This window comes from Zosterops lateralis (assembly GCF_965231275.1).
Source record: "Zosterops lateralis genome assembly, chromosome: 22".
NCBI lineage: Eukaryota > Metazoa > Chordata > Aves > Passeriformes > Zosteropidae > Zosterops > Zosterops lateralis.
This window is the reverse complement of record NC_139782.1, coordinates 706,652-732,435: the sequence shown is the minus strand read 5'-3', so window position 1 is coordinate 732,435 and position 25,784 is coordinate 706,652. Positions and strand designations below refer to the sequence as shown.

The 25,784-nt window shown below is 57.5% G+C and overlaps 4 protein-coding genes across 7 annotated transcripts; 3 read left to right on the top strand and 1 right to left on the bottom strand.

Annotated features, from left to right (window-relative positions):
• The first annotated feature begins 1,431 nt into the window (after positions 1–1,431).
• CPLANE2 (ciliogenesis and planar polarity effector complex subunit 2) lies at positions 1,432–4,377 on the top strand. 2 transcript variants are annotated; one of them, XR_014591610.1, is made up of 5 exons: positions 1,432–2,384; positions 2,456–2,608; positions 2,763–2,887; positions 2,961–3,717; positions 3,888–4,036. XR_014591610.1 is itself a non-coding variant. In XM_083876963.1 (5 exons), the coding sequence occupies exons 1-5, from the start codon at positions 2,282–2,284 to the stop codon at positions 4,276–4,278; spliced, it is 750 nt and encodes a 249-aa protein (XP_083733089.1). In that variant the 5' UTR covers positions 1,432–2,281; the 3' UTR covers positions 4,279–4,377. The 2 variants fall into 2 exon arrangements, 1 of the variants encoding a protein (XP_083733089.1); XM_083876963.1 differs by lacking the exon at positions 3,888–4,036 and adding an exon at positions 4,050–4,377 and having other exon boundaries at positions 2,961–3,100.
• A 1,066-nt stretch (positions 4,378–5,443) lies between these two features.
• Positions 5,444–17,245, top strand: EPHA2 (EPH receptor A2; the record flags this gene model as incomplete). The annotated part of the gene is given in 18 exon segments (XM_083876680.1): positions 5,444–5,485; positions 5,488–5,629; positions 8,453–8,520; positions 9,030–9,693; positions 10,363–10,518; positions 10,614–10,946; positions 11,123–11,247; positions 11,566–11,725; positions 11,869–11,968; positions 12,068–12,123; positions 12,203–12,328; positions 12,409–12,591; positions 13,142–13,203; positions 13,312–13,521; positions 13,741–13,890; positions 14,148–14,341; positions 15,199–15,354; positions 15,777–17,245. Coding segments are annotated over 18 exon segments (3,033 nt in total). The 3' UTR covers positions 15,883–17,245.
• Positions 17,246–18,036: 791 nt separating this feature from the next.
• CLCNKA (chloride voltage-gated channel Ka) lies at positions 18,037–23,185 on the bottom strand (the record flags this gene model as incomplete). 2 transcript variants are annotated; one of them, XM_083876641.1, is made up of 19 exons in its annotated part: positions 18,037–18,224; positions 18,359–18,445; positions 18,576–18,659; positions 18,739–18,830; positions 19,443–19,576; positions 19,660–19,873; positions 19,972–20,082; positions 20,340–20,409; positions 20,499–20,660; positions 20,744–20,828; positions 21,346–21,447; positions 21,527–21,611; positions 21,724–21,849; positions 21,920–21,998; positions 22,090–22,167; positions 22,258–22,397; positions 22,502–22,630; positions 22,734–22,862; positions 22,963–23,185. In XM_083876641.1, the coding sequence occupies 19 exons, from the start codon at positions 23,183–23,185 to the stop codon at positions 18,186–18,188; spliced, it is 2,169 nt and encodes a 722-aa protein (XP_083732767.1). In that variant the 3' UTR covers positions 18,037–18,185. The 2 variants fall into 2 exon arrangements, with proteins under 2 accessions (XP_083732767.1, XP_083732768.1); XM_083876642.1 differs by having other exon boundaries at positions 21,733–21,849.
• A 404-nt stretch (positions 23,186–23,589) lies between these two features.
• Positions 23,590–24,650, top strand: HSPB7 (heat shock protein family B (small) member 7). Of its 2 annotated transcripts, none has more exons than XM_083876643.1 (3): positions 23,590–23,700; positions 23,784–23,920; positions 24,146–24,650. In XM_083876643.1, exons 1-3 carry the CDS (start codon positions 23,646–23,648, stop codon positions 24,329–24,331), a joined length of 378 nt encoding a protein of 125 aa, XP_083732769.1. In that variant the 5' UTR covers positions 23,590–23,645; the 3' UTR covers positions 24,332–24,650. The 2 variants fall into 2 exon arrangements, with proteins under 2 accessions (XP_083732769.1, XP_083732770.1); XM_083876644.1 differs by having other exon boundaries at positions 23,591–23,700; positions 23,787–23,920.
• Positions 24,651–25,784: the final 1,134 nt, after the last annotated feature.

The following is a 25,784-nucleotide window of genomic DNA, read 5'->3' as shown; positions in this document are numbered from 1 at the left end:
GCGGTCAAGGCTTCGGCATCGATTTCCATGTCCCCTTTGCATGTTTTTTTTCATCCATCCCCAAAAAAGAGTCAAACCTGGGGATGGATGGCGCCTTGATGTCTTTCTCCCTGTGGAGCATCCCTTGAGGGTGCTCTCCCAGTGTTTACATCCTGCACCCCTCCTGGGATCCCCCTGGTCAGGAAACGTGTGTTCTGTGCTGTTCACGAGAGATTCAGCCCAAATTTGGATCCCTGTCCCCCCAAATCCCGCAGGAGCTGCTGGTGCTGTGAGCGAGGTGTCCCCCCCTGTGACTCAGGTGTCCCCCGCCGTCATTCCTGGGCCAAGTGCAGGAATGGGGAGCAATTCCGATGATATTTAAAATCTTGTGTACATTTTGGGGGGTTCATGGGGGTCCCTCCCCCCCTTCCCAACGAATTTTTAGTGGTTTAACAAATAAAAAGGAAAAGAAATTGATGGTTGGTGCTTTTGGGGAAGGGAGGAGTGGGGTGGGAATGATGTTGAGGGGAAGTTCCTACTGCACTTTCCAGAAGTTTAGGGGTGGAAGGGGGGGTTTGGGATATTCTTGAGTAAGAAAAGGGAAATATTTGTGCCAGGGGATGGTGAAGCAGTGGAGGGAGGCAAAGGGGGACACAGGGAGTTTGGGACACTGAAGCCTCTTGGAGCCAGAAACTGGGGATGGGGACCCCAAAGCCTGTTGGGGTTGGAAACTGAGGATCCCAAGGCCTACTGGAGCTGGGAATTCGAGGATCTCAAACCCTGTTTGGGATGGAAATTTGGTATGGGGATCCCAAAACCTGCCAGGGCTGGGAACTGGGGATGGGGAACCCAGGTCCTGTCTGTGCTGGAAATTGTGGACCCCAGATCCTGCCAGGGTTGGGAATTAGGGACAGGGACCCCAAAGGCTGCCGGCACTGAGGACTGGGGACACCAAACCCTGTTAGGGGTGGAAATTGGGAATGGGGACCCCAAAGACTGCTGGAGATGGTAACTGGGGATGCCACAGCCTCCCAGTACTGGGAACTGGGAACCTCAAAACCTGTTGGGGCTGGAAATTTGGGATAGCGACCCCAAAGCCAGTTGGGGTTGGAAATTGGTGATGAGGACCCCAAACCCTGTCAGTGCTGGGAACGGGGGAAGCCACAAATGGGAACTGGGGATGAGGATCCTAGAGCCTGCTGGGGCTGGAAATTGGGACCTCAAGTCATGCCAGTGTGGGAGATGCTGGACCCCAAAGCATTCCAGTGTCAGTGATGAGGAATGAGGGCTCCAAAGCCTGGAAAAATTGGCAGTTGAGAACCTCAGATCCCGCCAGTGCTGGGAATTGGGGGTGGGGACGCTCAAATCATTCCAGTGTCAGTAATTTGGGATGGGAACACCCTCCTCCCCCCGCCCCAAAATCCGGAGGATCAGAGTCACTCCACGTGTCCCCCCACTCATCCGCGCACGCGCAGCTGTGCCTGGGCGTGGCCTCCATGGTGCCCCGCCCATTACCGTCACGGCGAGGCGGAAGCTGCTCCAGGTGAGCGGCGGGGCCGCGTCTTGAAGGGCCCGCGCGGGAAAATTGGTGTGGGGGGAAATGCATGGGAAGGATTCGAGGGCCAGGGGCTGTATTCTCCCCCTTTTAAATGTTGTAGGGGCATGGAGTCAATTGGGGGGAGCACAGAGTCCGTGGGGGTGGGTGGCAGGCACCCCATAAGGGCGTGCAGAGACTCCGTGTGGGGCTGTGAGGGACACCCTGGGAGGATGGTGGGACAGTGAGGAGGGGCAGGGACCCCAAAGTAAGGCACAGGAACCGGAAAGGGGTAGGAAACCCATGGGAGGGCGGTGGGACCCTGTATGGGGTGCAGGGACCCCGGGATGGAGGGAAGGACCCTGTGATGGGGTACCGCCGTGGCGGGGGGGCACAGACACCCCCATGGTGGGGTCAGGAAATCCATGGGAAGGTGGTGGCACCACACAGGGGAGCACAAGGACCCCAGAGAGGGGTCAGGAACTCCATGGGAGGATGCAGGGACTCCACAGGGAGGACACAGACCCCGTGGAAGGGGGTCAGGTACCCCACAGAGGGGTGTCAGGGACCCCATGGGTGGTTTAGGGGACTGCATGGGAAGATGCTGGACGCGGGGGGGTGTTTTAGGGACCCGATAGAGGATTTAGGGACTCTGGGAAGGGTGCCTGGACCCTGAGGTGGGGTCAGAAGGACACCCCAAAGCTGCGGGATGCAGTGACCCCATAGGGGAAGGGGGGGCTTTTCCCCGTCCCCCAGGTTCGGGGGCCCATGGCAGAGCAGGATTGGGCGCTGGAGCCGGGCTGGCTCCTGTCCCCCGCCGGCCGCCCCTACCTGGACTCCATCCTACACAAGTACCAGCGGAAAGTGTTTGGTGAGTGCCCCCCCTGCGCTGCCAAACTCGGGGTCTCAGCCCCCCAGAATCACTCCGAGCCCCCTCCCCAGGTCTGCTGGAGCGCCCGGTGCTGCCGCCCGCCCTGGCTGTCCCCACTGTCACCTACAAACTGTTCCTGGCCGGAAGAAGTGGTGTCGGGAAGACGGCACTGGTGGCCTGGCTGGGGGGGACTCCCGCGCCCCCCGCCCACCACGAGACACTGGGTACGGCCTGGGGGGAACATTGGGCCCCGCGGGGTCCCGCGGGTGACGGTCCCTCGTGTCCCCGCACGTATCGAGGCCACCCCGCCCACCAGGACACCCTGGGTAAGGCCTGGGTAAGGGGTCCCGGGGGTGACGGTCCCTCCTTTCCCTGCAGGGATCGAGGCCACCCCGCTGTTCTGGCCGGCCAAGCCCCGCGCCAGCGGCCGCCCCGTCCTGTTCCAGCTGCACCTCTGGGACTGCGGGGACGGAGCTCTCAGGAAGTTCGAGCACCTGCTGCCCGTGAGCGGGGGACGCATTTTGGGGTGGGGGACACCTCCAGGACCCCGCAGTGAGGGGGTGTACCCGTCCCCAGGCCTGTAAGGAGGAGGCGGACGCCGCCCTCTTCCTATTCTCCTTCACGGACCGAGCGTCCTTCGAGGAGCTGCCAGCGCTCATGGGCCGCATACTGGGCCCAGGGGACTGCGACATCGTCAGGATGGTCGTGGGCACCAAGTATCCTTTTGTGGGGTCCCCCTGGGGGTGCCACATCACCCCGTGGCGGGAGGATTGCACCCCCGGGGCTCTCAGTGCTTGGCATCGCAAGGGCTAAGAACAGGCACACTTGATTACACCGGTGGATTTCCCGACCTCTGCTGATTTTATTGGGGTTTTGGCTTTTTTTTAAGGTGTTCCTTGACCCTGTGCCCCCCACCCCGCCCCAAAATGGGTTTGCACCCTTAGATTTCTCAGCACTTAGTATCTCAGCAGGCTGAGAACATACACAAATTGTTGGGTTCAACACCGATGGGTTCACAGCTCCTGCTTATTTTTAGGGGGTTTTGCCATCCGCCTGGAGATTTTTGGGGTGTTGATGTCTTCCTTGACCGGGTGTGTCGTCCCCCCCCCAAGCAGGTTTGCACCTCCAGCTTTCAAACCACTCAATACCTCATTAGGCTGAGAATGTGCAACACTCATGACACAGATAGGCCCCCAACTCCCATTGGCTTTTTAGAGGGTTTGGCGGAGGGGGGGGAGGGAATTGGGTTACAGCTCCCACTTATTTACAAAGGGTTGGGGGGGGGGGGGGGGCGTTTTGGGTCTCCCTTGACCCTGTGTCCCCCTCTAGTCAGGTTTGCACCCCCAGATTTCTCAGCAGTTTTTAATCTCAGCAGGTTGAGAACATGCAACATTTTGTTACATCAATGGATTCAAAGTTCCCATTTCTCTTTATGTGTTTTTGGGAGGATTTTTCGGGGTGTTGGTGTCTCCCTTGACCCTGTGTCCTCCCGCCCACAGTCAGGTTTGCACCCCCAGATTTCAAACTATTCAGTCCCTGGGCAGGTAGGGAACACTCCCACCTCGTTATCGGGGTTCACAACTCCCGAAGAATTTTGGGTGGTTTTGGGGGGATTTTCCGGGGCGTTGCTGTTGCCCTTGACCCTGTGTCCCCTCCCCACCCCAGATTCGACCTGGCCCCACACGCGGCCGTGACGGAGGCAGACGTGCAGGCCTTCGAGGGGACGTGGGGGCTGCGGGTGCTGCGGGCGGGGGGGGCCCCGGGGGCCGGTGGGGCGGGGGCGGGGCTGGCCCGGGTCGCCTCCGTCCTGGACACCCTGGTCGAGAGGCTCTGGCGGCGCGACCAAGTGACCGCCGGCATCACTCCGGGCGACACGGGGGACACCCCCACCTGAACCCCCTCTTGGGGCGGGTTTGGGGCGGTCGGAGGGGTTAAGATGCTTTTTTGCTAAAATCAGTGATTTTCTATGAAAAAGATCCTTGGGTGGCCTGACTTGTCCGATTCGGGTGGGTGGGAGGTTTGGGGGGATTTGGGGTGAGTGGGGTACTAGGGATTTGAGGTGCTGGGGTAATGAAGATTTGGGAGTACTGGTGAATGTGGGGTGCAATGGGATCATCAGGAGGTGGGTGGTGCAGGATTTGGGGTGCTGCAGGTGCAGAGGGATGTGGGACACAGTGGGATCCTGGGGATAGGGGTGCTGCACAATCTGGGCTGCTGCAGATCCTGGGGGATTTGGGGTTCAATGGGATCATGGAATGGGAGTGCTGGGCCTGTTGGCAGATTTGGGGTGTTGTGGATTCTGAGGGATTTGGGTTCTGTGGGGTGTTGGGGGATTTGGCTGCAGAGGGAATATGGGAACAGGGGTGCAGGATTTAGAGTGCCGTGGGATTTGAGTTGCTTTGGGGTACTGGGGACTTGTGGTGCTAGAGGTGATGAGATTGGGGTGCTGCAGATGTTGGGGGTGCTATGGAAGATGCAGGATTTGGGGTGCAGCAGGATCATGAGGTCAGGGCTGCTGTGGGATTTGAAGTGCTGGAATTGATGGAATTAGGGCACTATGGAATTTGGGATGCAACGGATGATCCAGAGTTTGGGGTGCTGTGGGATGTGGGGTGCCGTGGGTGATGGGATTTGGGGTGCCGCGGGCCCGAGGGGGCCGGGCAGCCCCCCCAAACCGGTCCCCCCAAACCCCATTATCGAACTGGTGGGCGGGGGGCGTGGCCGGTAGTAACCGCGTGGTCCCGCCCCCTGCCGCCATTGGCCACCGCCCCCCCCCCCGCCGCCCTTCCCACGCCAATTCATGAATGAAAGGGGAAGGGGTGGGAGGGAGGCGCGTTCACCCCTTCGGAGCCGGGCCCGGGGGGTTCCCCGCGGGGCTGCGGGACCCTCGGGCCCCCTCCAGGACTGTGGCCCACATCGGCGGCCTCCCACACTCCCCTCCCGTCCCCCCGGCGGCGTCCCACCCTCGGGCGCGCGCCCCTACTGGTGCCGTACTGGTGCGTACGGGGAGCGGCCCCTGCGTCTTTAAGAGCGGGCGTGGCCGGTGACGTCAGCGGGGCATGAATGAACAGGAGCGGGCGCGCGGCCCCGCGCCCCACACCCCCCGCACTCCCCGCGGGGCCGCCGTTCGTGGGGCGCGCCCGGGAGCCCCCAAAACCGCCCCGCCATGGCGGGCACCCCCGTGGCCCTCACCCTCCTCCTCCTCCTCCTCCTCACGACCCTCAGACCCCTGGCCGCCGAGGAAGGTGAGTCCCCCACTTTTTTTAGGGGAGCACCCTAAAACTCCTTTATGGTGGGCACCCCCAAGGGTGGAGTGCTTTGGGGGTAAATTCGGGTGGTTTGGGGGGAGCTGAGGAGTTGGGGAGGGTGAGGAGCGCTCTGAGAGTGAAGGGTGATGTCGGTTCCCCCTTCTTCCACACAGTTTAGGGTGCGGTGGGGAATCCGCAGGTGCCTGAGCGCGTTTTGGGGCGGAAAAGGTTAAAATTAGGGCAAAATTTGAAACGAAGGTAGAGAAGCTTAAATTAAAAGGGGAAAAGTTAAATTAAGGGACAAAAGTTAAAGTGAGAGGGAGCGAGTTAGAAAGAGGGTGGATGGGGTTAAAAATACAAGGAGGAGGAAAAGCTAAAATAGGAGGAGAACAGAAATAAAGGAGAAAAAATTAAATGGGGAGAAAAAATGCTAAACTAAGAGGAAAACCTTAGAGTTTGGGGCAACTTTTCCCATGCCGAGCGTCTGACTGACGCACCGGGTCCGGATCCTGCCAGGAGCCCCCAAAAGAGGCTGGCAGAGGGGTGAGGGTGAGGGGATTAAGACATAAACACCCCAGAAAGGGGAAAATCACCTTAAAATGGAGCGTTTCCCATGGGTGGTGCAGGGCCGGGTAGGATCCGGCCGGAGAGCTGGAAAACAATGTCAGGAAAATCCCAAAAAATTGCTGGGGAAAAAACAAGCAGCGTCTCGGCCTCCACCTTGCAACCCTTCCCCCAGTGATTTTGGAGCTTAATTTGGGAGGGTTGAGGGAAAAAAAGGGTGGGGGAAATCACTTTTTTGTGTATACACTGAATTTTTTTAAGATTAAATTTCTATCAACTCTGTCTGACGGCTTTAATCCGTCATTTTTCGAGGGTAAGGTGGAAGAATCCAGCCCCAAATGCAAATAAACCAGAGGCTGGGCTGGAAAATACTCCCTAAGAACTAGAAATGGGGTAAAACCCCCTAAAATTAGGATTTTTGGAAGTCCTGTGGGGACAGCAGAGGGGGTCACTCCGTGGCAGCAGTGGGATTTGGGGTGTGTTCCCAAAGTGCTGTTTCCCAGGAGGGAATATTGTGATTTGGGGTTTTAAAAGTGTGTGGGGGTAAAGGGAAAGTGGTGGGATTTGGGAATTTAGTGGGGATTGATTTCCCCCCGTGAGATCCAGTGGGATTTGGGGTGAGCTGAGGTGAGGAGGCAGTTAAAGAGGAGGGAATGGAGCGAGATTGGGACTGGGATGGGATCCATTTGGAGATTATGTTTGGGGTTTAGACTGCGATTGAGGAGGGGATGAGGTTGGGATGAGGATGGGGAGGGGAGGGATTCATTTTGGGATTGGGATTCTCATTAAGGTTGAGATGTGGATGGGATTGGAATGGGGACAGGAATGGGAGTAGAGGGGGTAGGATTCGGGTTCACTTTAGGAATGGGATCCGGATTCAGACAAAGATTGGGATCAGAACGGGTTTAGGGAAGGGCAGGGGACAGGGCATGGATGCAGCGGGTAATGAGACGGGGATGCCGCTCCTGAGCACGGGGGTGGCGCTGAGGGTGGTGACGGGCTTGGTGGCCACATTCACGGTAGCACTGGAGGTGGTGGCGGCCGTGGCCGGGTGACGAAGGCGACGGAGAATTTGCTGATGATGATGATAGTGGCGGTGGGTACAAGTGACTCCCGGGACGGGGCTGCGGCCCCGGCACCGTCCCGGGAGTTCCCGCGGGTGCTACGCCCCTGGAGCAGCCCCAACCCCGGGAGTGTCCCCAGAGCCACCCCCGGGGGCACCCGCAGGGAACCCCCCACCCGCTCCGGCTCCCGCCGCTTTCCGCTCTCCGGAGGCTCGCGGGGGGGATTTCCAGCCTCAGGAAAACCGGGATATCCGCCCCGGCATCCTTCCTGACCCCGGGCACGGCGCGGGGGGGGATGGTGCAGCCACCCGGGTCACTCTCAGGCAGCTTTTGGGGCCCCTCCCAGATTTGAGTCTCTCTGGACAAGCCACGAGCCCGTCCGCGCTCAGCCGCGGGAGCTGGCGAGGGGCATCCCTCCCGAAATTGCTCCGTCCCGCCGGACCCACCTCACCGCTGAACCCGGGCGTCCGGGCACATTCCTGGGGGGTGATTCACCGGGGGGGGCCCGCTTCCTCCCCAGCCTCCTCTTCCTCCTCTTCCTCTCCCGGCGCTGGATCCGGCCACCGCCCTCGGCGTGCCAGGGCAGGTCCCGCCGGGCCCCGCGGCTTCCCCGCCTCTGGGGGCGGCCCTGTGGGGGCTTCTTTTAGTGGAATCTGCCAGGAATGGGGAGATCCGAAGGTCCAGGGGACATCTCTGGGGCCTGGGACTGTTTGGAGGTGCTGGGGACATCTGTGGCTCTTGGGGATGTCTGTGGGAATGGGTGGATCCGTGGGTCCTGGGGGTATCCAGAGGTCTTGAGGACATCCATGGAACCTCCTGGCATCTGTGGGTTCCAGGGATATCTGTGAGTGCCCAGGACATCCAGAGATCCTGGTGGGATATCTGGATCCCAGGGATGGACACAGGTCCCAGAGATATCTGTGAGTCCTGATGGCATTAATGGGTCCCAGAGATATCTGTGGGTGCCCGGGACCTTCATGAATTTTGCAGACATCTGTGGATCCCAGGAGTGTTTGCACATCCTGAGGACTTCCATGGGGTTGTCTGTGGGTCCCAGAGGACGTCCATGTGTCCTGAGGGATGGACATCCAAGGGCCAGAGGGGGTGTATTGGTGATACCTGCAGGTCCTGGGGCTGTCCATGGGTCCAGGTGGTGTCTCCTGACATCCCTATCCTCTCTCCTTTCCCACAGTGGTGCTGCTGGACTTCGCCAAGGCACATGGGGAGCTGGGCTGGCTCACCCATCCCTATGGAAAAGGGGTGAGCACCCACAGATCTGGTGTCCCGCCCCATTGGACATTACTGGGATGGGGAATGGGGACCTCTCCATGGGGAATGGGGATAGCCATGGGGGACTTCCATGGGGATGGGGGCAAGGACATCTTTGGGGACCTTCACAGGAACGAGGATGAGAACATCCATGGGGGTGGTGAATGGGGACCTCCATGGGAACAGAGACATCCATGGGGATGGGGACAGGGACACCCATGGGGACAGAGGGAGGGGCCATCCACAGGGAGGGACCTCCACAGGAACATGTGAGGACGTGAGGACCATAGGGTTGGAGACCTCCACTGCAATTGGGCTGGAGCCCTCCATGGGACATGGAGACATCCATGGGGTTGGAGACCTCTGGGATATGTCTGGGAACTTCCCAGAGGTGGGAATGAGGACAGGAGGAAGGAAATGAGGACAAGCCCATCCTTGGGGACAGGGGGCTGTGCATCAGTTCCCCCCCCCCATAGCCCTGTTTCTGTCTCTGGGGACAGTGGGACCAGCTGCAGAATGTCCTCAATGACTCCCTGATCTACATATACTCTGTGTGCAACGTCCTGGAGGGCGAGCAGGAGAACTGGCTCCGCACCAACTGGATCTACCGCGGGGTGGCCCAGCGCATCTTCATCGAGCTGCAGTTCACCGTGCGTGACTGCAACAGCTTCCCCACGGCTGGCGGTGGCTCCTGCAAGGAAACCTTCAACCTCTACTATGCCGAGTCCGACGTGGATTACGGCACCAACTTCCAGAAGCGGCAGTTCAGGAAGATCGACACCATTGCTCCAGACGAGATCACTGTCCAGGAGGATTTCACCGCCCGCAACGTAAAGCTCAACGTGGAGGTGCGGTCAGTGGGGCCACTCCGTAGGAAAGGTTTCTACCTGGCCTTCCAGGACCTAGGCGCTTGCGTGGCACTGCTCTCAGTGCGCGTCTACTACAAGCGGTGCCCGGCTGTGGTGCGGGGCATGGCGCAGTTCCCAGAGACTGTGGCCGGGCCGGACTCGCAGACCCTGGTCGAGGTGCGGGGCTTGTGTGTGGCCGAGGCGGTGGCTGAGCAGGCGCCAGCCCTGCACTGCAACGCTGATGGCGAGTGGCTCGTGCCCATCGGGGAATGCCTGTGCCGGGCCGGCTTCCAGAGCCTGGAAGACACCTGCCAAGGTATGGACTGGGATAAACTGAGGGGGCAAGGGGTGTCTGAGGATGGGCCAGCTTAGTGTGTGCCTGGGGTGGGGTGGGAGGGAGGAGGAGTGGGAGGTTTGGCCCCAAAATTCCCAATTCTGGATCCTCAGCCTTGTGACTGTGAAAGGACTCGGCTGGGAGAAAGGTGGGGCAGTAACTGCAAAAATGAAGTGAAATGCCCTAAAAATCCCCAATTTGGAGTTGGAGAAATGAGGTTTTGGCTCCAAAATTCCCCAGCCCTGGATCCTCATTCTTCAGCATCACCAGTGTAGTGAGTGTGGGAGAGTTCAGACAGGTGAAGGGTGAGCTGAGGGGATTCCAATAAAGTAGAAGCTGCAAAATAAGATTAAATATCCTAAAATTCCCCATTTGAATTGGAGAAATAAGATGTTGGACCCAAAATTCCCCATCCTGGATCATTCCCCTGCAGCATCACTCATGCAGTGAGTGCAGCAGGGCTCAGCCAGGAGTGGGGTGGTTTAGGGGAGAGGTCCCCAATAATAAAGAAGCTGCAAAATGAGATGAACCCCCCTAAACTCCTCTCTGGGTGCTTGGGAGGTGCTTCTCTCCCACCCGCCAGGTGCTGATCCTGTGGATGGGGAGCAGGATTTGGGACCTCACTGGTGTCACTTTGTATGTACCCCGTAGCTTGTCCCCCTGGCACCTTCAAGGCCACAGTGTCCTCAGGGGGCTGCCAGCCCTGTCCCCCCCACACCCTGCCTGCCCCGGCCGCTGCTGCTGCCTGCCCGTGCGAAGATGGATTTTTCCGGGCCCCTGAGGACCCCCCAGAGCATCCCTGCACCCGTAAGTCACCTCCGGAGGGGGGACACTGCAGTGTCACCACACTGAGGTGACATGGCACCGCCCTGTCCCCTGACCTCACCCTGTGTCCCCTGCAGGTCCCCCCTCACCCCCTCAGGCTGTCACAGCCCTGGGGTTAGGGGCTATGGTGCAGCTGCGCTGGGCCCCCCCCGCTGACTCTGGTGGCCGCAAGGACATCATCTACAGCGTCACCTGCGAGCAGTGCTGGCCCGAGAGTGGCGAGTGCCGGCCCTGTGACGGGGGGGTCCGGTTCTCACTGCCTCCCCGGGGGCTCACGGGGACAGAGGTCACTGTCACCGACCTGGAGCCACACATCAACTACACCTTCACCGTGGAGGCCCAGAATGGGGTGTCCCCCTACAGCCACCAGCACAGCATGGCCAGCGCCACCATCAGCATCAACCAGACAGGTGAGGGGACACCAGCAACTCCCACACCTTCCCTCCGTGGTGGGGACACATCTGTGTTGTCCCTGCCCCCCATGGGAACACCTTTGTGATTTTCCCATCCCCCATGGGGATGGCTCCTTGATGTCCCTGACCCCCTCGGGATACCTCAGTGATGTCCCTATGTGTCTCCATGGCAGAGCCCCCCCGGGTGACATCAGTGAGCTTGGATGGACGGACGGCCACCAGCCTGGTCCTGTCCTGGACAGTGCCACTGCGGCAGCAGAGCCGGGTCTGGAAGTATGAGGTCACCTACAGCAAGAAGGTGACACAGCCTGACACCCCCAAATCCACCCCTCCATCCGTGTCACCTCCATCCATGTCACTTTCATCCTTGCCCTCAGCTGTGTCACCTCTATCAATGAAATCTCCATACACATCATCCCTCTATCCTTGCCCTGATCCACATCAGCTCCCCATCCATGCCACCTCCATCCTTGTCCCTGTCCCTGTCACCTCCCCATCTTTGTCACCTCCATCCCTACCCCATCCATGTCACCTCCCCCACATCACCTCCATCTTTGCCCCATCCATGCCACCCCTCCATGTGTGTCACCCCAATGCCACCTTGCTGTGTCCTCAGGTGGATGAGAACAGCTACTCGGTGCTGCGCTGCGAGGGCACCTCTGTCACCCTGCCCAAACTGTCCCCAGCCACTGCCTACGTGGTTCGGGTCCAGGCTCTCACCACTGACGGCCATGGGGCCTTCAGCCCCCAGCATGAGTTTGAGACCCTGCCCGAGGGTGAGGAAGGCCAGAGGGTGTCGGGAGTGGAGGGTGGGGGCTCCACGGGGTGTTGGGATTGAGGAGTGGGAGCTCCAGGGGGTGCCGGGAGTGCAGGGTGGGGGCTCCAGGGGGTGCAGGGCTCACCTGGACAGTCTCTGCAGGTACTGAGGCTACGGCATCAGCCGCCATCATCACTGGCAGTGTCGCTGGCGTTGTCTTTGTTGTCCTGCTGTTGGCCGCTCTCCTCTACATCCTCCAGCGGTAAGAGGACAAACCCCCCAAGAAAAACCCAAAATGTTGCCCCACCACAAAATATGGGCAAGGGATGGTCTTTTGGGACAAAAGGCTGCTTTTCTGCAGGAGAAGGAGGTCCCGGCCACGCCAATCCGCTGAGGATGTCTACTTCTCCAAGTCAGGTGAGCCATGGGTCAGTGGGGACAACGGGGATAGGTGGGGGTGACAGGGGTGCTGACCCCCTTCCCTGACAATCCCCAGACCAGCTGAAGCCCCTCAAGACCTACGTTGACCCTCACACTTATGAAGACCCCAACCAAGCCATGCTCAAGTTCACCACTGAGATCCCTCCATCCTTCATCACCCGCCAGAAGGTCATCGGCGCCGGTGCGTGACTTTGTCCCCCTAGAGACACCCCAAAACGGGTGAGGCAGTGGGGCTAAGGGTGCCCATGTTTTTCGGAGCAGGTGAATTTGGGGAGGTGTACAAGGGCACCCTGAAGCGAGGCAGAAAGGAGGTGCCAGTGGCCATCAAGACGTTGAAGGTGGGGTACACGGAGAAGCAGCGCGTGGACTTCCTGAGCGAGGCTACCATCATGGGACAGTTCTGCCACCACAACATCATTCGCCTCGAGGGCGTTGTCTCCAAGTGTGAGTGGCCTCTATGTCCTGTCCCCCCCAAAATAAACATTCCAGTTTCCCAGCAAAACACCTCCAAAAAAGAAATATAAAAATAGGATGTTTTGAGCAACAGTGCAAAGGGAAATTTGGGGGACTTGGGTGTTTTGGGGGGATGAGATTGAGGATTTTTTGGGGGAGGGAAATCAGATTTATTTGGGAGCTTTTATGGGGAGCTTAGGGGATTTTTGGAGGTGTTGGGGGAGTTGTTTTGGCTGTTGGGTTTTATTGGGGTCTGTAAGGGAGTTGATACTTTGTTGTTTTGGGAATGTTTAACGGAGGTGATTTTTTGGGGAGCTGGAGGTCTGAGGGTTTTGGGGATTGTTGGGGTTTTTGTTATTTTTGTGGGGTTGGGGTTGTTTTGGGGAGTTGGGTTTTTTTGAGGGGCATGGGCATTTGGGGATTTGAGAATTTTGGGAGGGCTTGTGGGAGATTTAGAGATTTTAGGGAGGCTAACTTTTTTGGGGGCCTTGGAGGGATTTTTTTGGGGGGGTTTACCTATTTTGGGGTCTCTTTTGTACAGACAAGCCCTTCATGATCATCACGGAGTACATGGAGAATGGGGCGCTGGATAAATTCCTGCGGGTAGGTGACACGTGGTGACAACAACCACGGGGTGGTGGAATGTCCAACACCCACCACAGGAGGTGGGATAACAGGTGGATTCCAGGCTCAATTCTCCCTTTTTCCCAGGAAAAAGAGGGCGAATTTGGCGTCATCCAGCTAGTGGGGATGTTGAGGGGCATCGCTGCCGGCATGAAGTACTTGGCCAACATGAATTACGTCCATCGGGACCTGGCTGCCAGGAACATCCTGGTGAACAGCAACCTGGTGTGCAAAGTGTCCGATTTCGGGCTCTCGAGGGTGCTTGAAGATGACCCTGAAGCCACCTACACCACCAGTGTGAGTGTCACTGTGGTGGGGCGGTAGCTAGGGAGGGGTTGCTGGTTGGCCTTGGAAAGGTGGCTGGCCAAGGTGAGGTTCGTTGTGTTGGGGTGGTTGTTCAAGGTGGGTGATTGTCCATCACAGTTAATCATGTTGGGGTGGTTTGCCATGTTGGGGTGGTTGAACAAGGTGAGGTGGTTTTTTGGGGGTGCAGAGTTGACCCCAGTGTTGCTGTAGGGCGGGAAGATCCCGATCCGTTGGACAGCACCCGAAGCCATCTCCTACCGCAAGTTCACCTCTGCCAGCGACGTCTGGAGCTACGGCATTGTCATGTGGGAGGTGATGTCCTACGGGGAACGACCCTATTGGGAGCTCTCCAACCACGAGGTGAGTGCCCACCCTCCACCATCACCAGTGTTTTGTCTCCCAAAACAGAGACATTCAAGGCCAGGTAGGAGACATTCAAGACCAGGTGGGACAAAGCTGGGATCAGCCTGGGATAGTGGAAGTTGTCCTGGCCCAGGGCAGGAGCTGGAATGAAATGAGCTTTAGAGTCCTTCCAACCCAAACCATTCTGGGATTCTGCAAATGAACACCTTTTCTGGGGGAACCATCCCTGACCCTCCTCCTCCTTCTCCTCATAGGTGATGAAGGCTATCAATGAAGGCTTCCGCCTCCCAGCGCCGCTGGACTGTCCTTCAGCCATCTACCAGCTGATGATGCAGTGCTGGCAGCAGGAGCGCTGCCGGCGCCCCAAATTCACCGACGTCGTCAGCATCCTCGACAAACTCATCCGCGCCCCCGAGTCTCTCAAGGCACTGGCAGATTTCGACCCCCGGTGAGTGCGGGGAGCACCAGGATGGGGAGGGGGGGCAGTTGCCCAGAGAAGCTGTGGCTGCCCCTAGATCCCTGGCAGTGTCCAAGGCCAGGCTGGCTGGGTCTTGGAGCCTCCTGGGATAGTGGAAGGTCTCCCTGTCCATGGTAGGGGTGGAAGGGGGAGGGCTTTAAAGTCCCTTCCAACCAAAGCAGTCTGAGATTCTCTGATTCTTGCACATCTATTTCTTTGCATCTTCTATAGTTTTTTGCATCATTTTGTTTCCATCTTTGCATTTTGTGCATCATTTTTTGCACTCTCGTGGTGCTGTTTTGGGTTGGGTTTTGCATCTGCACTCTCACATTGTTTTTGGCATCTCCATTTCTGCATAATTTTTTGGTATTTCCCCACTTTCATATTTACACTTTTTGCATTGTTTCATTTTCTGCATCATCATTTTGTCATCTCATTTTTGCATTTATTTTTTGGTATCTTCCCATTTCTGCATCGTTTTAACCTTCCACTTTCACATCATTTTTTGCATCATTTAATTTCTGTGCTATTTTTGCATCCTTCCAATTTTTGCAGCATTATTTTTTTCACCTTTCCATTTCTGCCTAATTTCTCATCTTTCCATTTTCATGCTATTTTTTGCATCTATTCAACCCTGTGTTATTTTTCCATCCTTCCATTTTCACATCTCTATTTGCCACCTGCACCATTTTTGCACCTTTCCATTCATGCATCATTTTTTGCACAGTTTCCTTTCTGCATAATTTTTACACCCTTCTGTTTTCACATAATTTTTCCAGCCTTGAATTTCTGCGCCTCTTTTTTTGCGTCTTTCTATTTTTGCATAATTTTTCCGTCCATCTCCGCAGGGTGTCCATCCGGCTGCCCAGCACCAGCGGCTCTGAGGGTGTCCCATTCCGCTCAGTCCCTGAGTGGCTGGAGTCCATCCGGATGCCCCAGTACACCGAGACCTTCATGGCCTCGGGCTACAGCACTATCGAGAAGGTCCTGCAGATGACCAGCGAGTGAGTCCCTGTCCTCTTGATATTCCCAGACTGGCCCCACACCACTCCCCTGCTGTCCTTAGGATGTGTCCCCACACTGTCCCCATACCCTCCCTCCAACTCCCATTAGACAGGGATGTGCTGGGAAAGGAAACCACTTGCATGGCCATGGTGGCCCAAGGGATGGGATAAAATTAGATGTTCTGTGGCTGGAGAGGCTGTGAGCTGTGTCCATCCATCCATTCCTTGGGATGAGCCATGTCCCTTCCTCCATCCCTCGGGATGAGCCGTGTCAGTCTGTCCATCCCTCAGGATGAGCCATGTCCACCCACCCTGCTGCTCCTGGGGACCTCCCCAAACCCAGGGTGTGGCCATCACTGGCTCCAGCCCCTCCCAGCCCCATTCCAGGCTCGTGGCTCCAATCCTGACTCCCGTTTCCCCAGGGACATCAAGCGGATCGGGGTGCGGCTGCCAGGCCACCAGAAGCGCATCGCCTACAGCCTGCTGGGACTGCAGGAGCAGGCAGGAGCTGGAGGGGCCCCAGGCTGACCCCAAACCCCCCCAGACACCACATGAAGACCTCCCCCTCCTCCATGAGGGGTTTATTTATTATTTCTGTAATTATTAAGGGTTTTTTATTGTGTTATTGATATTGTCCCCATGCCTGGGGATGAAACGGGTGCTGCCCCTTCCCTCCTCCCTAAAAAAATGGAATTTCAAGCTTGTTTGGAGCTGGGGGAATGATTTTTCTTCTTATTTTCCCCCCACATTTCAAGAAAAAAAGGGCTCAGTCCCAAAACTGATATATTTTTGCTTTTTTTCTCCCTATTTATTCCTCTCCCACCAGGCTTTTGGGTGGTTTTTTCCCCTTTAATGCTGATCTGCCAGTGTTGCCTTGTATTTTTTAACCTAATTTATTCTATTTTTGTATATTTATTGTGAGGAATTAAAGGTTGTGTCAGGTTTGGGAGAGAAAAAAAGGGGGAAATTAAAAAAAAAAAACACCTCAGATGCTCCCCTCCTCCCTCTTTCATGGATTTATGGGGAATTTGTAGGGTTTTGAATAAAAAGATGTGCTTTTTGGTTTTCTAAAATATTGTGCTTTCCCACTGGTTCACAGAGACTGAAGGAATTTGGGGGGCAAAAAGAGGGGGTTTCCCCTAGATTTTAGGGGTTTTAAGGACATTTTTAAGGGAATTAAGAGGATTTTAAGAGGGCTTTAAAGGGTTTTTAAGGTGTTTTAAGGATTTTTAAAGGGTTTGGGAGGCATTAAGAGGGAGTCAAGAAGGTTTCAAGTTTTGGGGTATTTTAAGGAGTTATCAGGGTTTGTAAGGGTGGTTAGGGGCTTTAAAGGGATTTAAAGTTATTTTTTAGGCAGGGCTTAATGTTTTTTAAGGGGTTTATTTAGGGATTTTTAGAGGGGGTTATGGGGGGTTTAAGAGTGAGGGGTGTTAGGGGGTTTGATGGGGGTTTAAAGGGGTTTAAATGGATTAAAGAGGGGGTTTAGGTCTTTACAGTTTTTTAGGGGGTTATTGGGGAATTTAAGGGGTTTCATACGGCTCCGGGAGTGTTCCCCATCCAGGGCCTCTTTCCCCAGCAAAACCCGGGAGGAATTTGGTCTTTTCATTCTCCGCCTCTCCGCCGGAGCCAAAGCCCGGCCGCGCCGGCTGCCCGGAGCCTGCAAATGACTGGGTAGGAAAACGCCGGAAAAAGGGGCTTGACTTTTTTTTCTGCCCCAAACCTTAATATGGAATGGGTGGGAGGTGAGGGCGGACCAACATCGTGCTGCGAAAGCCGCGGTTTTGGTGGGGTTTCACCCCATTTGGGGGCATTTTAGCCTGTGGGTGTCATGAGTTTGTCGGTCTCAGCGCCGGCGCTGGCCTCGATAGCGGCTCAAAGTGCAGCGGCGCCCGGGAAGGGCCGGATCGAGGGGGACACCCCGGACTGGAGCTCCTGGCAGCCCCTTATCACCGCTGTGCCCAGAGCGGGGCCCGGCATGGAACACACGGGGCTGGAGAAGCCATGGGGAAACTAAGGGACGGGAATGGCGGGGTTTTTGGGGTGACGGGCAGGGCTGAGGGTACCGTCCGTGGGTGCTGCCCCGCTGGCCACCCACCAACCCCACCCCACCCCCCCCCCCCCAAGCCATCTGGGGTATTGCGGACCCCTCCTCTCGCTCTCTTTGCTCTTCCCGTGGGTGTCGCACCCCAGCCCCGCTCCCAGGGCCCATCTCGGAGCCCAGCCCAGCTCCTGCCCCACTTTTGGGTGTCTCCCTGGCGCTGACCCTGCTTCACCCGTCCTGCGCCGGGCCCGGGCATGCCCGCCCTGCCCAACCTGCCCCGCCGCGCCTAATTGATCCCCCAGGCTTAATTACAGCTTCGTTAGCGCCCGATGCGCCGCCCAAACCCGCTGCGCCCCAGTCCGAGGGGCTCGGCCCGCCACTCTCCCCGGATTTCGGGGTCACTAAACACCCACCCTCTTATTAACTGTAGTAATTAAAATAAGGATAATTATGTGCTGATAATTTGGGGGAGGGGGGGCATAGGGGGGTGTCGCAGAGACTGGGGTACTTCGGTGCATGTCTTGGGCAGTTTTGGGGTGATTTGGGTGGTGTTAGGCGTTGTTGTTTGGTTTGGGAGGGGGTGACACCCCCCAAAAAAATCCGGCAGGGCTGAAGAAAGAGGAGGAAGGGGAGAAGGGGAGGAAGCATTGATGGGTCGATGTATTTAATGCTCTGCTGGAACACTGGTGCCCCCAGCCCAGACTCCCCGCACCACCTGGGGGGCCAGGACCTTCCCTCTTTTCATGGGGGACATCTCTGGGGAGGGGTCCCTTGTGGTCCCAGAACGTCATCACTTGGGGTTGGCAAGTTCTTCGATTGCTCTCCGCAGCTGGAAGGGGACAGAGTAAGTGGGACTCCCCCACTTTCCCTTCTCCTTTTCCCCCTTTCCCCCCCATTTGCCCCTTTTTCTCTTCCCCTTTTTGCCCCCATTCGCCCCTTCCTCCCCTACTTTTCTCCCCTCACCTCTGCCCTGCTCACAGCTCCCACCAGCTCCCCAGAGCGGGTGACAAAGACTCGCTGCAGCCTCAGCAGCTGAAAGAGGTGATAGGCCTGGCAAAGGGACAACAGAAACACGTGGGGACAAAGCCACCCTCGCTATGCCCCCTCAGTGTGACACATACCCGGGGGCTCCCAGGACACATTTCCCTCCCGCCCCCCCCCCCCCGCCCCCCCCTCAAACCTGGTGCAAGGAGGTCCACGGGGAGAATTGGAGCATGACGGGCTCGATGGTGCAGTCGTCCCCAATTGTCCCCACCGTGGCCAGCTTGAGGAAGGTGACATGTTAATTTTGGTGTGGAAAAGCAGCTTTTTGGCTGTGGTAGGGAGCCCCTCATCCTGTTTACCTTCTCCCCTTGGGGAGCCTGGGGGTGCTCGTGGCTCTGGAGGAAGGTGACCAGCTGGGACCTGCTGACGGTGCCCACCAGAATGGGGGACCCTGGAGAGAGGGGACAGGATAGGGACAGGGGGACACCAAGGGAACAGTATGGGAATAGCAGGGGGAGATACTGGGAACACCAAGGGGGTCATCCCATAGGAACAGCAGGGTGATGGCATGAGAACAGTATGAGGACAGTATGGGAATATGGAGGGGACACCCCATAGGGACACTGTGGAGACAGAATGGGAATATCAAGGGAACAGCAGGGGGACACCAAAGGGGTGGGGGGACAGCATTGATACAGTACACAGACAGCCTGGGTATGATTTGGGAATATTGAGGGCATGGCATGGGGACACCACGGGGACAGTATGGGAGTACTGAGGTGGCACGATGGCAATACTGAAGGCACAACATGTGGACACCAATGGGAACAGGACATCCTGGGAATATCAAATGACACCACAAGAGCAGTATGGGGATACTGCAGGAACACCCCTTAAGAACAGCATGGCCATGGTATGAAGATAGCACAGGAATATCAAGTGGGCACTGGGGAGACACCATAGGGACAGCATGAAGAGACACAGAGAGGCCACTACAGGGCTAGGGACTCACTGGCCACCCCCCCCATGGTGACAGTGAACCCCCCCAGGTCCCACATCGCACCTGTACTCTCTATCACGGGGTACTCGGCATCAGCAGAAGTGTCCAAGGCCACCAGTACTTCCTGGAAACTGTCCCCCTTGGCCAAGGCCACTACCTGGCGTTCCATGAACTCCTCCACTGTCACTCGATAGGAGCTGGCGAGCACAAAACCCCCCCAAATTTCAATTGTTTCCTGAAGAATGCCTGCAGAATGTGGATTTTTGGAGTGGGGGCTTACGCGATGTGCCGGCTGCGGATGGGGGGCAGGTAGGGCAGCTTCTTGACAATGATGCCAGCATCATAGAAGGACGGTTGGTTCTTCTGGGTGATGGCATTTGCCACCAGCACGGCCAGCACAGTGGGCAGGATGTGGCCCAGGTGCCCGGTGGCCTCACACACCAGCAAGGCCGTGGACACCGCGTGAGTCACCGAGCCCGAGAACGCAGCTGCACCTGGCAGGGGGAGCAGAGGGTCAGGGGATGGGGGTGGGCGTTCCCCCGCCTGTGGGTGTCCCCCTGCCCATAGGGGTGTCCCCCATCCCCAGACTCACCAGCCAGGGCGTAGCCAGCAGGAATAATGGGCCGTAGGGCTCCTTCTGAATGGAGCCCCCATGGGAAGAGCAGGGCCACCACCTCCCCTATCAGGCGCCCAATGGCTGCTCCTAAAATTAGGAGGAGGAGGGAAGGTGGGGAGATCCTAGGAGCCCTCCCCAAAAATAGTGGAGGTAGAGGTAGAGGCGATCTCCCCTGTACCCCCTAGAGTGGATTAACCCCCCTCCAGGCCTGGATACACCCCCAGTATCCCCACTCCAAGGGCTGCATGAACCCCCCGCACCCCTCCTCTGGCCTGGCTGTGTCCCTCATGTCCTCCTCGGCCAGGCTGTCCCCCCCCTCCATGCTCCCCCAGCCCCTCACTCACCATAGATAAAGATGGGCATGAAGTACCCGGCTGGCAGGGGCAGGGTGGTGGCCAGGATCAGCATCCAGAACTGGGGAGACCAGCAGACATGGGGGAGGTCACCCCATGGGAACATCATGTTGGGGGGGCACACCCAGAGACTGGGGGGGCCATGGTTACCTTCATGACCAGGAAGAAGGTCAACGTGCCATAAATGGTGGCAGAGGGATGGTCCCACTCCTGCCAGAGCCCCCCAGGCTTGGCCACCTCCGAGGCATTGGGGGCCAGCAAGCCCCACGTGTGGTTGTCAAAGAGAGAGATGAGATGTTCCTTCATGGTGAGCTGGAGAGATGGACAAAGGGAAACGCTGAGCCCCTGCTGGGAGGCTTTGGGGTCCCCAGGGAGCCCCACATGTCTCCACTCACCCTGGAGGCCATGAACTGCCCCAGCCCGGGTGGGAAGGTGACAGAGGCGAGGAGCAGCACCACCAGCACCGTGTACACAGGTTTGCTGCAAGAGGGACATGGGGAGCTGGGCACATGCAGACAGGCAGATGGACACACAGGGGGGGAACCCAGAGACACCCAGGGTGGATGGGGTTAGTGGGCAGCATGCATAGTGGGGACATTGGGGCACTCAGGGTCGATGGGGAGAACATATGGATGCACAGGGTGGACATATGGCCACGCAGGGTGGATGGGGTGGAGTGAACAGCGTGCATGGGGGGGATGTAGACAAGGGGTGCAGGGAAGGGACATAAGGACACTCGGGGTGCATGGGGTGCATATTGGGGGTGTATGGAGTGGATGCATGGGTGGCCAGAGTGCACAGGGTGGACATACAGACACTCAGAGTGGATGGGCAGGGTGCAATGGGGACACAGGGACACGCAGGGTGCTTCATGGCAGGCACGCAGACACCTAGGGTGTATGGGAAGGACACAGGGACACGCAGAGCCTGCACGGCATGGACACAGAGGGTGCAGGGTGCAGACAGACGGATGGACGGGCAGACGCCCAGTACGGACTCGGTGGCCAAGAGCTTGGCTGTCAGACGGTTTCTCTTGACAGCCACCATCATCCAACGCTGGCAGAAGAGATAAGCACAGGCCACGATCCCACAGATGATCCTGTAAGGAGAGGACAGATAGACTGCAGGAAGGGCACAGGCAGAGCACAGACAGCACCCCAAATCCAGACCCTCCATACCCCAAAATCAGAAAAAAGAAGGTCTCCAGGAGGTCGAAAGGAAAATCAATCTTGAGGTCACTCTTAAAAACAGCAGCGATGGTTTCTGGGAGGCGGGACAGTGAATGAGGGTGTGGGTTTGGGGGTGAGCACCCCAAAAATGCCACAGCGGGAGGGTAAAGGGGAAGAGGGGGCATATCCTGCCCACCCTTCCTTGCCTTGCTCACTGTTGAACACAGCCAGCAGCCGAAACATGAAGGCACCGCAGGTGGCGGCAAAGAAGCCGCGCCAGTAATCCCGCACAGCAAAGTGAGGGGACATCACCTCAATGCTGAAAAGCACCCCTGGAAAAAGGAGGAAAGAGATCAAGGCAAGGTTTAGGGGTGCCCAGGGTGGGATTAGGGGGGTCCTCACCGCTGATGGGTGCCCCGAAGACTGTGGCCACCCCAACGGCTTGAGCTGCCACCAGCATCTCATGCTGCTTGAACTTGTTCTGTAAGGTGGGGGGATTAGGCACAACCCCAACTTCTTGGGGATAAAATCAAATCCCTCCATTCATTTTTTGGGTGGGGGCATCCCCCCACCTCATACTCCTTCATGACCGTGGTCCTCATCTTCCCCAGATACGCTGCAGCCATGGCAGAGAGGTGGACATAAGGACCCTGGGAGAGGACACAGACCTAAGCATCCTCTCCACCCCGGCACCAACTGAAACCGCCAAGGATTGTGGGGCTCAGAAGGGGATCTCTCACCACTTTCCCGAGGAAAACAGTGCTGCCGCACGTCAGGGTGCAGGTCAGCCCCACCACCTTGGCTCCGAAGTTCTGGATGGCCAGGTAGTCCTCTAGCACCACGCCCATCAGGATGGTCTTCAGCTCCGGGATGCCGGAGCCTGGAGCCGGGGACGGGACGGGGACAGGATCCAAATTTTAGGGGTTTTCCATTACCGAGGGGGCATTTTAGAGAGCCAGGTAGGTTGGGGTGCAGTTGGCTCACCTCCAGAGTGCGGGGTGATGCTCTGGGAGAAGCCAGTGGAGAAGGCAGCCAGTGCCATAGGGTATAGGGTCCACGAGAGATACTTGAGCACCCCGATGTCCCCGATCTCTCGGTACAGCCACATGTGGGCTGAAGGAGAGGTGTTGGGAGATGCACTCCCCGAAAGACCCTCCCCATATCCTCAGTGAACCCCCAAACGCCGGTGGAGCCCCCCGGGGCGCCCCTCGTTTACCCAAGTGGAGCCTGGTGACAATGATGTCCATGGTGAAGCTGATGGTGGCCATGAGGACTCCCAGGATGAAGAGGAAGTACCAATCTTCCCCGACGCGGAACAGCTGCCGCTTCACCCACTCTAAGCACCCTGCGACGGGGAAAACAGACTGCTGACCTCTCAAAAAAAAAAAAAAAAAAAAAAAAAAAAAACCGCTCCCAGAATCCCCCTTTTTAGGTAGGGGTCTCACCTCGGACCCTTCTTCGGGCGGTGGGGCAGGGTCTCCAGCTGTGCTCCGACACCAGCACCCTCTCCACCTCCTCCTCTTCTTTCTCCCCCCGCAGCCCCCCGAGTACAGGACGCTCCATCCCGGGGACGTTTTTGGGGATTGCACCCTCTTTTTTTTTAGCACCCCCTGAGCCGTCCTCCCACCTCCACCTCTGCTGCTCGACTGAGTTTGCAAACGAGCTCATTAAAAACGACCTTGACGAATCCGACGGACCCGCTCGGGCCGGAGCGAGCCGGGTTTCCTCCCCCCTCCACCACTCCCCAGCTCCCAATCCCAACGTACATCCAGCGGCGGGGCGGATTTAATAAGTATTTTCATTAATTATCATGATTATTCCTTAATAATAGGCACCGCATTCCATGGCGTTGAGCTGGGGGGATGGACGGAGAGGGGAAAAATTTCCACCGTCTCCGGCGCAAGACCTAAATTTAGCCGGTTTTACGAGAGGTCTGGCAGGCGGCCGGGAGCCTTAACGAGGCTTTAAAAAGCTCGTCAAGTCGAAACAGCCCGAAATAACCGATCCGGCGTCGCCTTCGCCGGGAGGTGAACGAGGAAGGGAGTTCCGCTCTTCCCCCCGGCAGGAGCTGGGGGTCGCAGGTGGGGGTAAGCAGTGGGTGAAGGTGAAATCCTCGCCCGCCGGCACTATGGAGCTTTTCGGGAGCTTTGTACGGCCCCACGGGGAGACTTTGGGGTTCCCAGGTGAGTTTGGGACGCACCCAGGAAGCATTTGGGGGGGGATCCTCAGCAAGCCGTGGCTGTGATCCCCCCAAAACCCTTTCCAGCAGCTCGCCCCGGTAGCACGGGCGTGGTGAAGACCCTGGGGAACACCTATCAGTTCACGGTGGACGTCAGCGACTTCGTGCCCGAGGACATCATCGTCACCACCTCGAACAACCAGATTGAGGTGCACGCCGAGAAGGTGGGTGCTCCCTCCCTTCCCTGCTCACCCCCAAAGCGGGGGACCCCAAAATCCTCACCGGGGGATGCGGGGACCATTTCCACCCAATTCCCAAGCAGCTGCAGCCACAACCCCAGCGGGGTTTAATTAACCATTAATTAATGGTGACCGCAGGGGATAATGACTCCCCATTCTGCTTGCATCCCAAAATCGCCTCTTTTCACCTTTTTTTTTTTTTTCTCCCAGTTGGCCACGGATGGCACCATCATGAACACCTTCACCCACAAGTGCCAACTGCCCGAAGACGTGGACCCCACGTCTGTGTCGTCCTCGCTGGGGGACAACGGGATGTTGACCATCCGGGCTCAGCGCCGGCCGGCCAAGCACTCCGAGCACGTCCAGCAAACCTTCCGGACTGAGATCAAGATCTGAGGGGTCGGGGAGTTCCTTCCCCCCCCGCCCGTTTTCCCTCCCTTGCTAATGAAATGGGTGATTTGGGAAGGAGGTGGGATGTGGGGTAGGGGATGGGAACGCTCCCTCCAGAGTGCGGTCAGACCTGTGCTGAATGCATCCCGTCACCCACCGGAGAAACTCCGTAGGGGAGTCCCAGCTCCGGCAATTTTAGCTGGCGCGTGTTGAAGGGGGAAAATCCAGCGTGCCAAGAGTCCTGCCGGGAGCCAGGTTCCCTTCCCAACCCTTCGCCAGAGCTTGTCTTTGTATATAGAGCTTGGGATAAATTATTGAGAACGTCTGACTGCCGTCTTCTCAATTTGTTTTTTTCTTGGTGGTTTTTTGTTGGTTGGTTGGTTTTGTTTGGTTGGATTTTTTAATGTTTCCTTGATGCTTTACCCTCAAAAAGGGGTGTGCGTTCAGACCCAAAGGGTGTCTCGGTAAGGGATATTCCGCCATCCCGACAAAAACCCGCACCAGGAGCCGCTCGGACGCCTGCTGCCCTGTTTATTTCCAGCCCGGGGTGACTCATTTCTTCCCCGAAGCTCTATTTCTGAGCTATTCCCTCAGCTGTTCGGTTGTCGACCCACCTGGAAGGGCACCAAACCGTCCTCCTCCCCTCGCCCATCCTCACCCACCACCCTTGGGATGCCCCAAGGCCGGCAGGAGCTGGGATGATGGCCCCGAACCCAAGGGCTTCTTTTTGGGGGAGGGGGAAAACCTCCCGCAAGGTGGGGCCTGGCTCTGTCTCCCTGTGTGTACCAACAACAGCGAGGCGCCTGCTCGGGGCGAGCGTCTGTTTATGGCTACACACAGCGCCCGGCTCGTGTTGCTGCTCCCGCCCCGAGGCAGCCCGATCCCGTCCGTGTCCGAACCACTCGTGACTGGCATTAACACACCTGGCAGCGCCCCAGGCACGGCTGCTCTGGCTGTCACTCAGGGCACTGCCCGCTGCAGGAAAAAGGGTTAAAAGCGATGAATGAAGTTGTTATCGGCAATAAAGGCTCGGGAAGCTCGGGGGAGGGCCTCGGCGATGCGCTGCCGTCGGGTCCCGGAGATCAGACGCGGCTGCTCCGTCCCCAAATGCCCCCCCGGCACCCAGCGCCGGTCACTGGTTGCCATCTAGTGGCCCTCGCCCAGGGAGATGCGGAGAAAGGAGGAAGAAAATGGGTAAAAGACCCGCCCTTTTTCTGCCCAAATTGCTTTCGGACAGGGGAGATGTGCAGAGGGCGAAGGGCCGGCTCAGCCCAGCCCCAAACACACCCCACAGCAGTTCGTTTGTGGCAGGAAAGCTGGGGGGAAAAAGTAGGTTTTTTTGGACGTGTTTAAACTCTTTATCTATGATCTGGACAAGGGGATCGAGGGCATCCTTGTAGCCTGATACAAAACTTTTTCACGTCTTTATACATTTTCAGCAAACAAATTTATGTTCATT

Coding starts and splice junctions, on each gene's coding strand:
- HSPB7 (XM_083876643.1), top strand. CDS start 23,646: ATGGAGCTTTTCGGGAGCTTTGTACGGCCCCACGGGGAGACTTTGGGG. Junction 23,701..23,783: donor GGAGACTTTGGGGTTCCCAG/GTGAGTTTGGGA, acceptor AACCCTTTCCAG/CAGCTCGCCCCGGTAGCACG. Junction 23,921..24,145: donor TTGAGGTGCACGCCGAGAAG/GTGGGTGCTCCC, acceptor TTTTTCTCCCAG/TTGGCCACGGATGGCACCAT.
- CPLANE2 (XM_083876963.1), top strand. CDS start 2,282: ATGGCAGAGCAGGATTGGGCGCTGGAGCCGGGCTGGCTCCTGTCCCCC. Junction 2,609..2,762: donor CGCCCACCACGAGACACTGG/GTACGGCCTGGG, acceptor CTTTCCCTGCAG/GGATCGAGGCCACCCCGCTG. Junction 3,101..4,049: donor AGGATGGTCGTGGGCACCAA/GTATCCTTTTGT, acceptor TCCCCACCCCAG/ATTCGACCTGGCCCCACACG.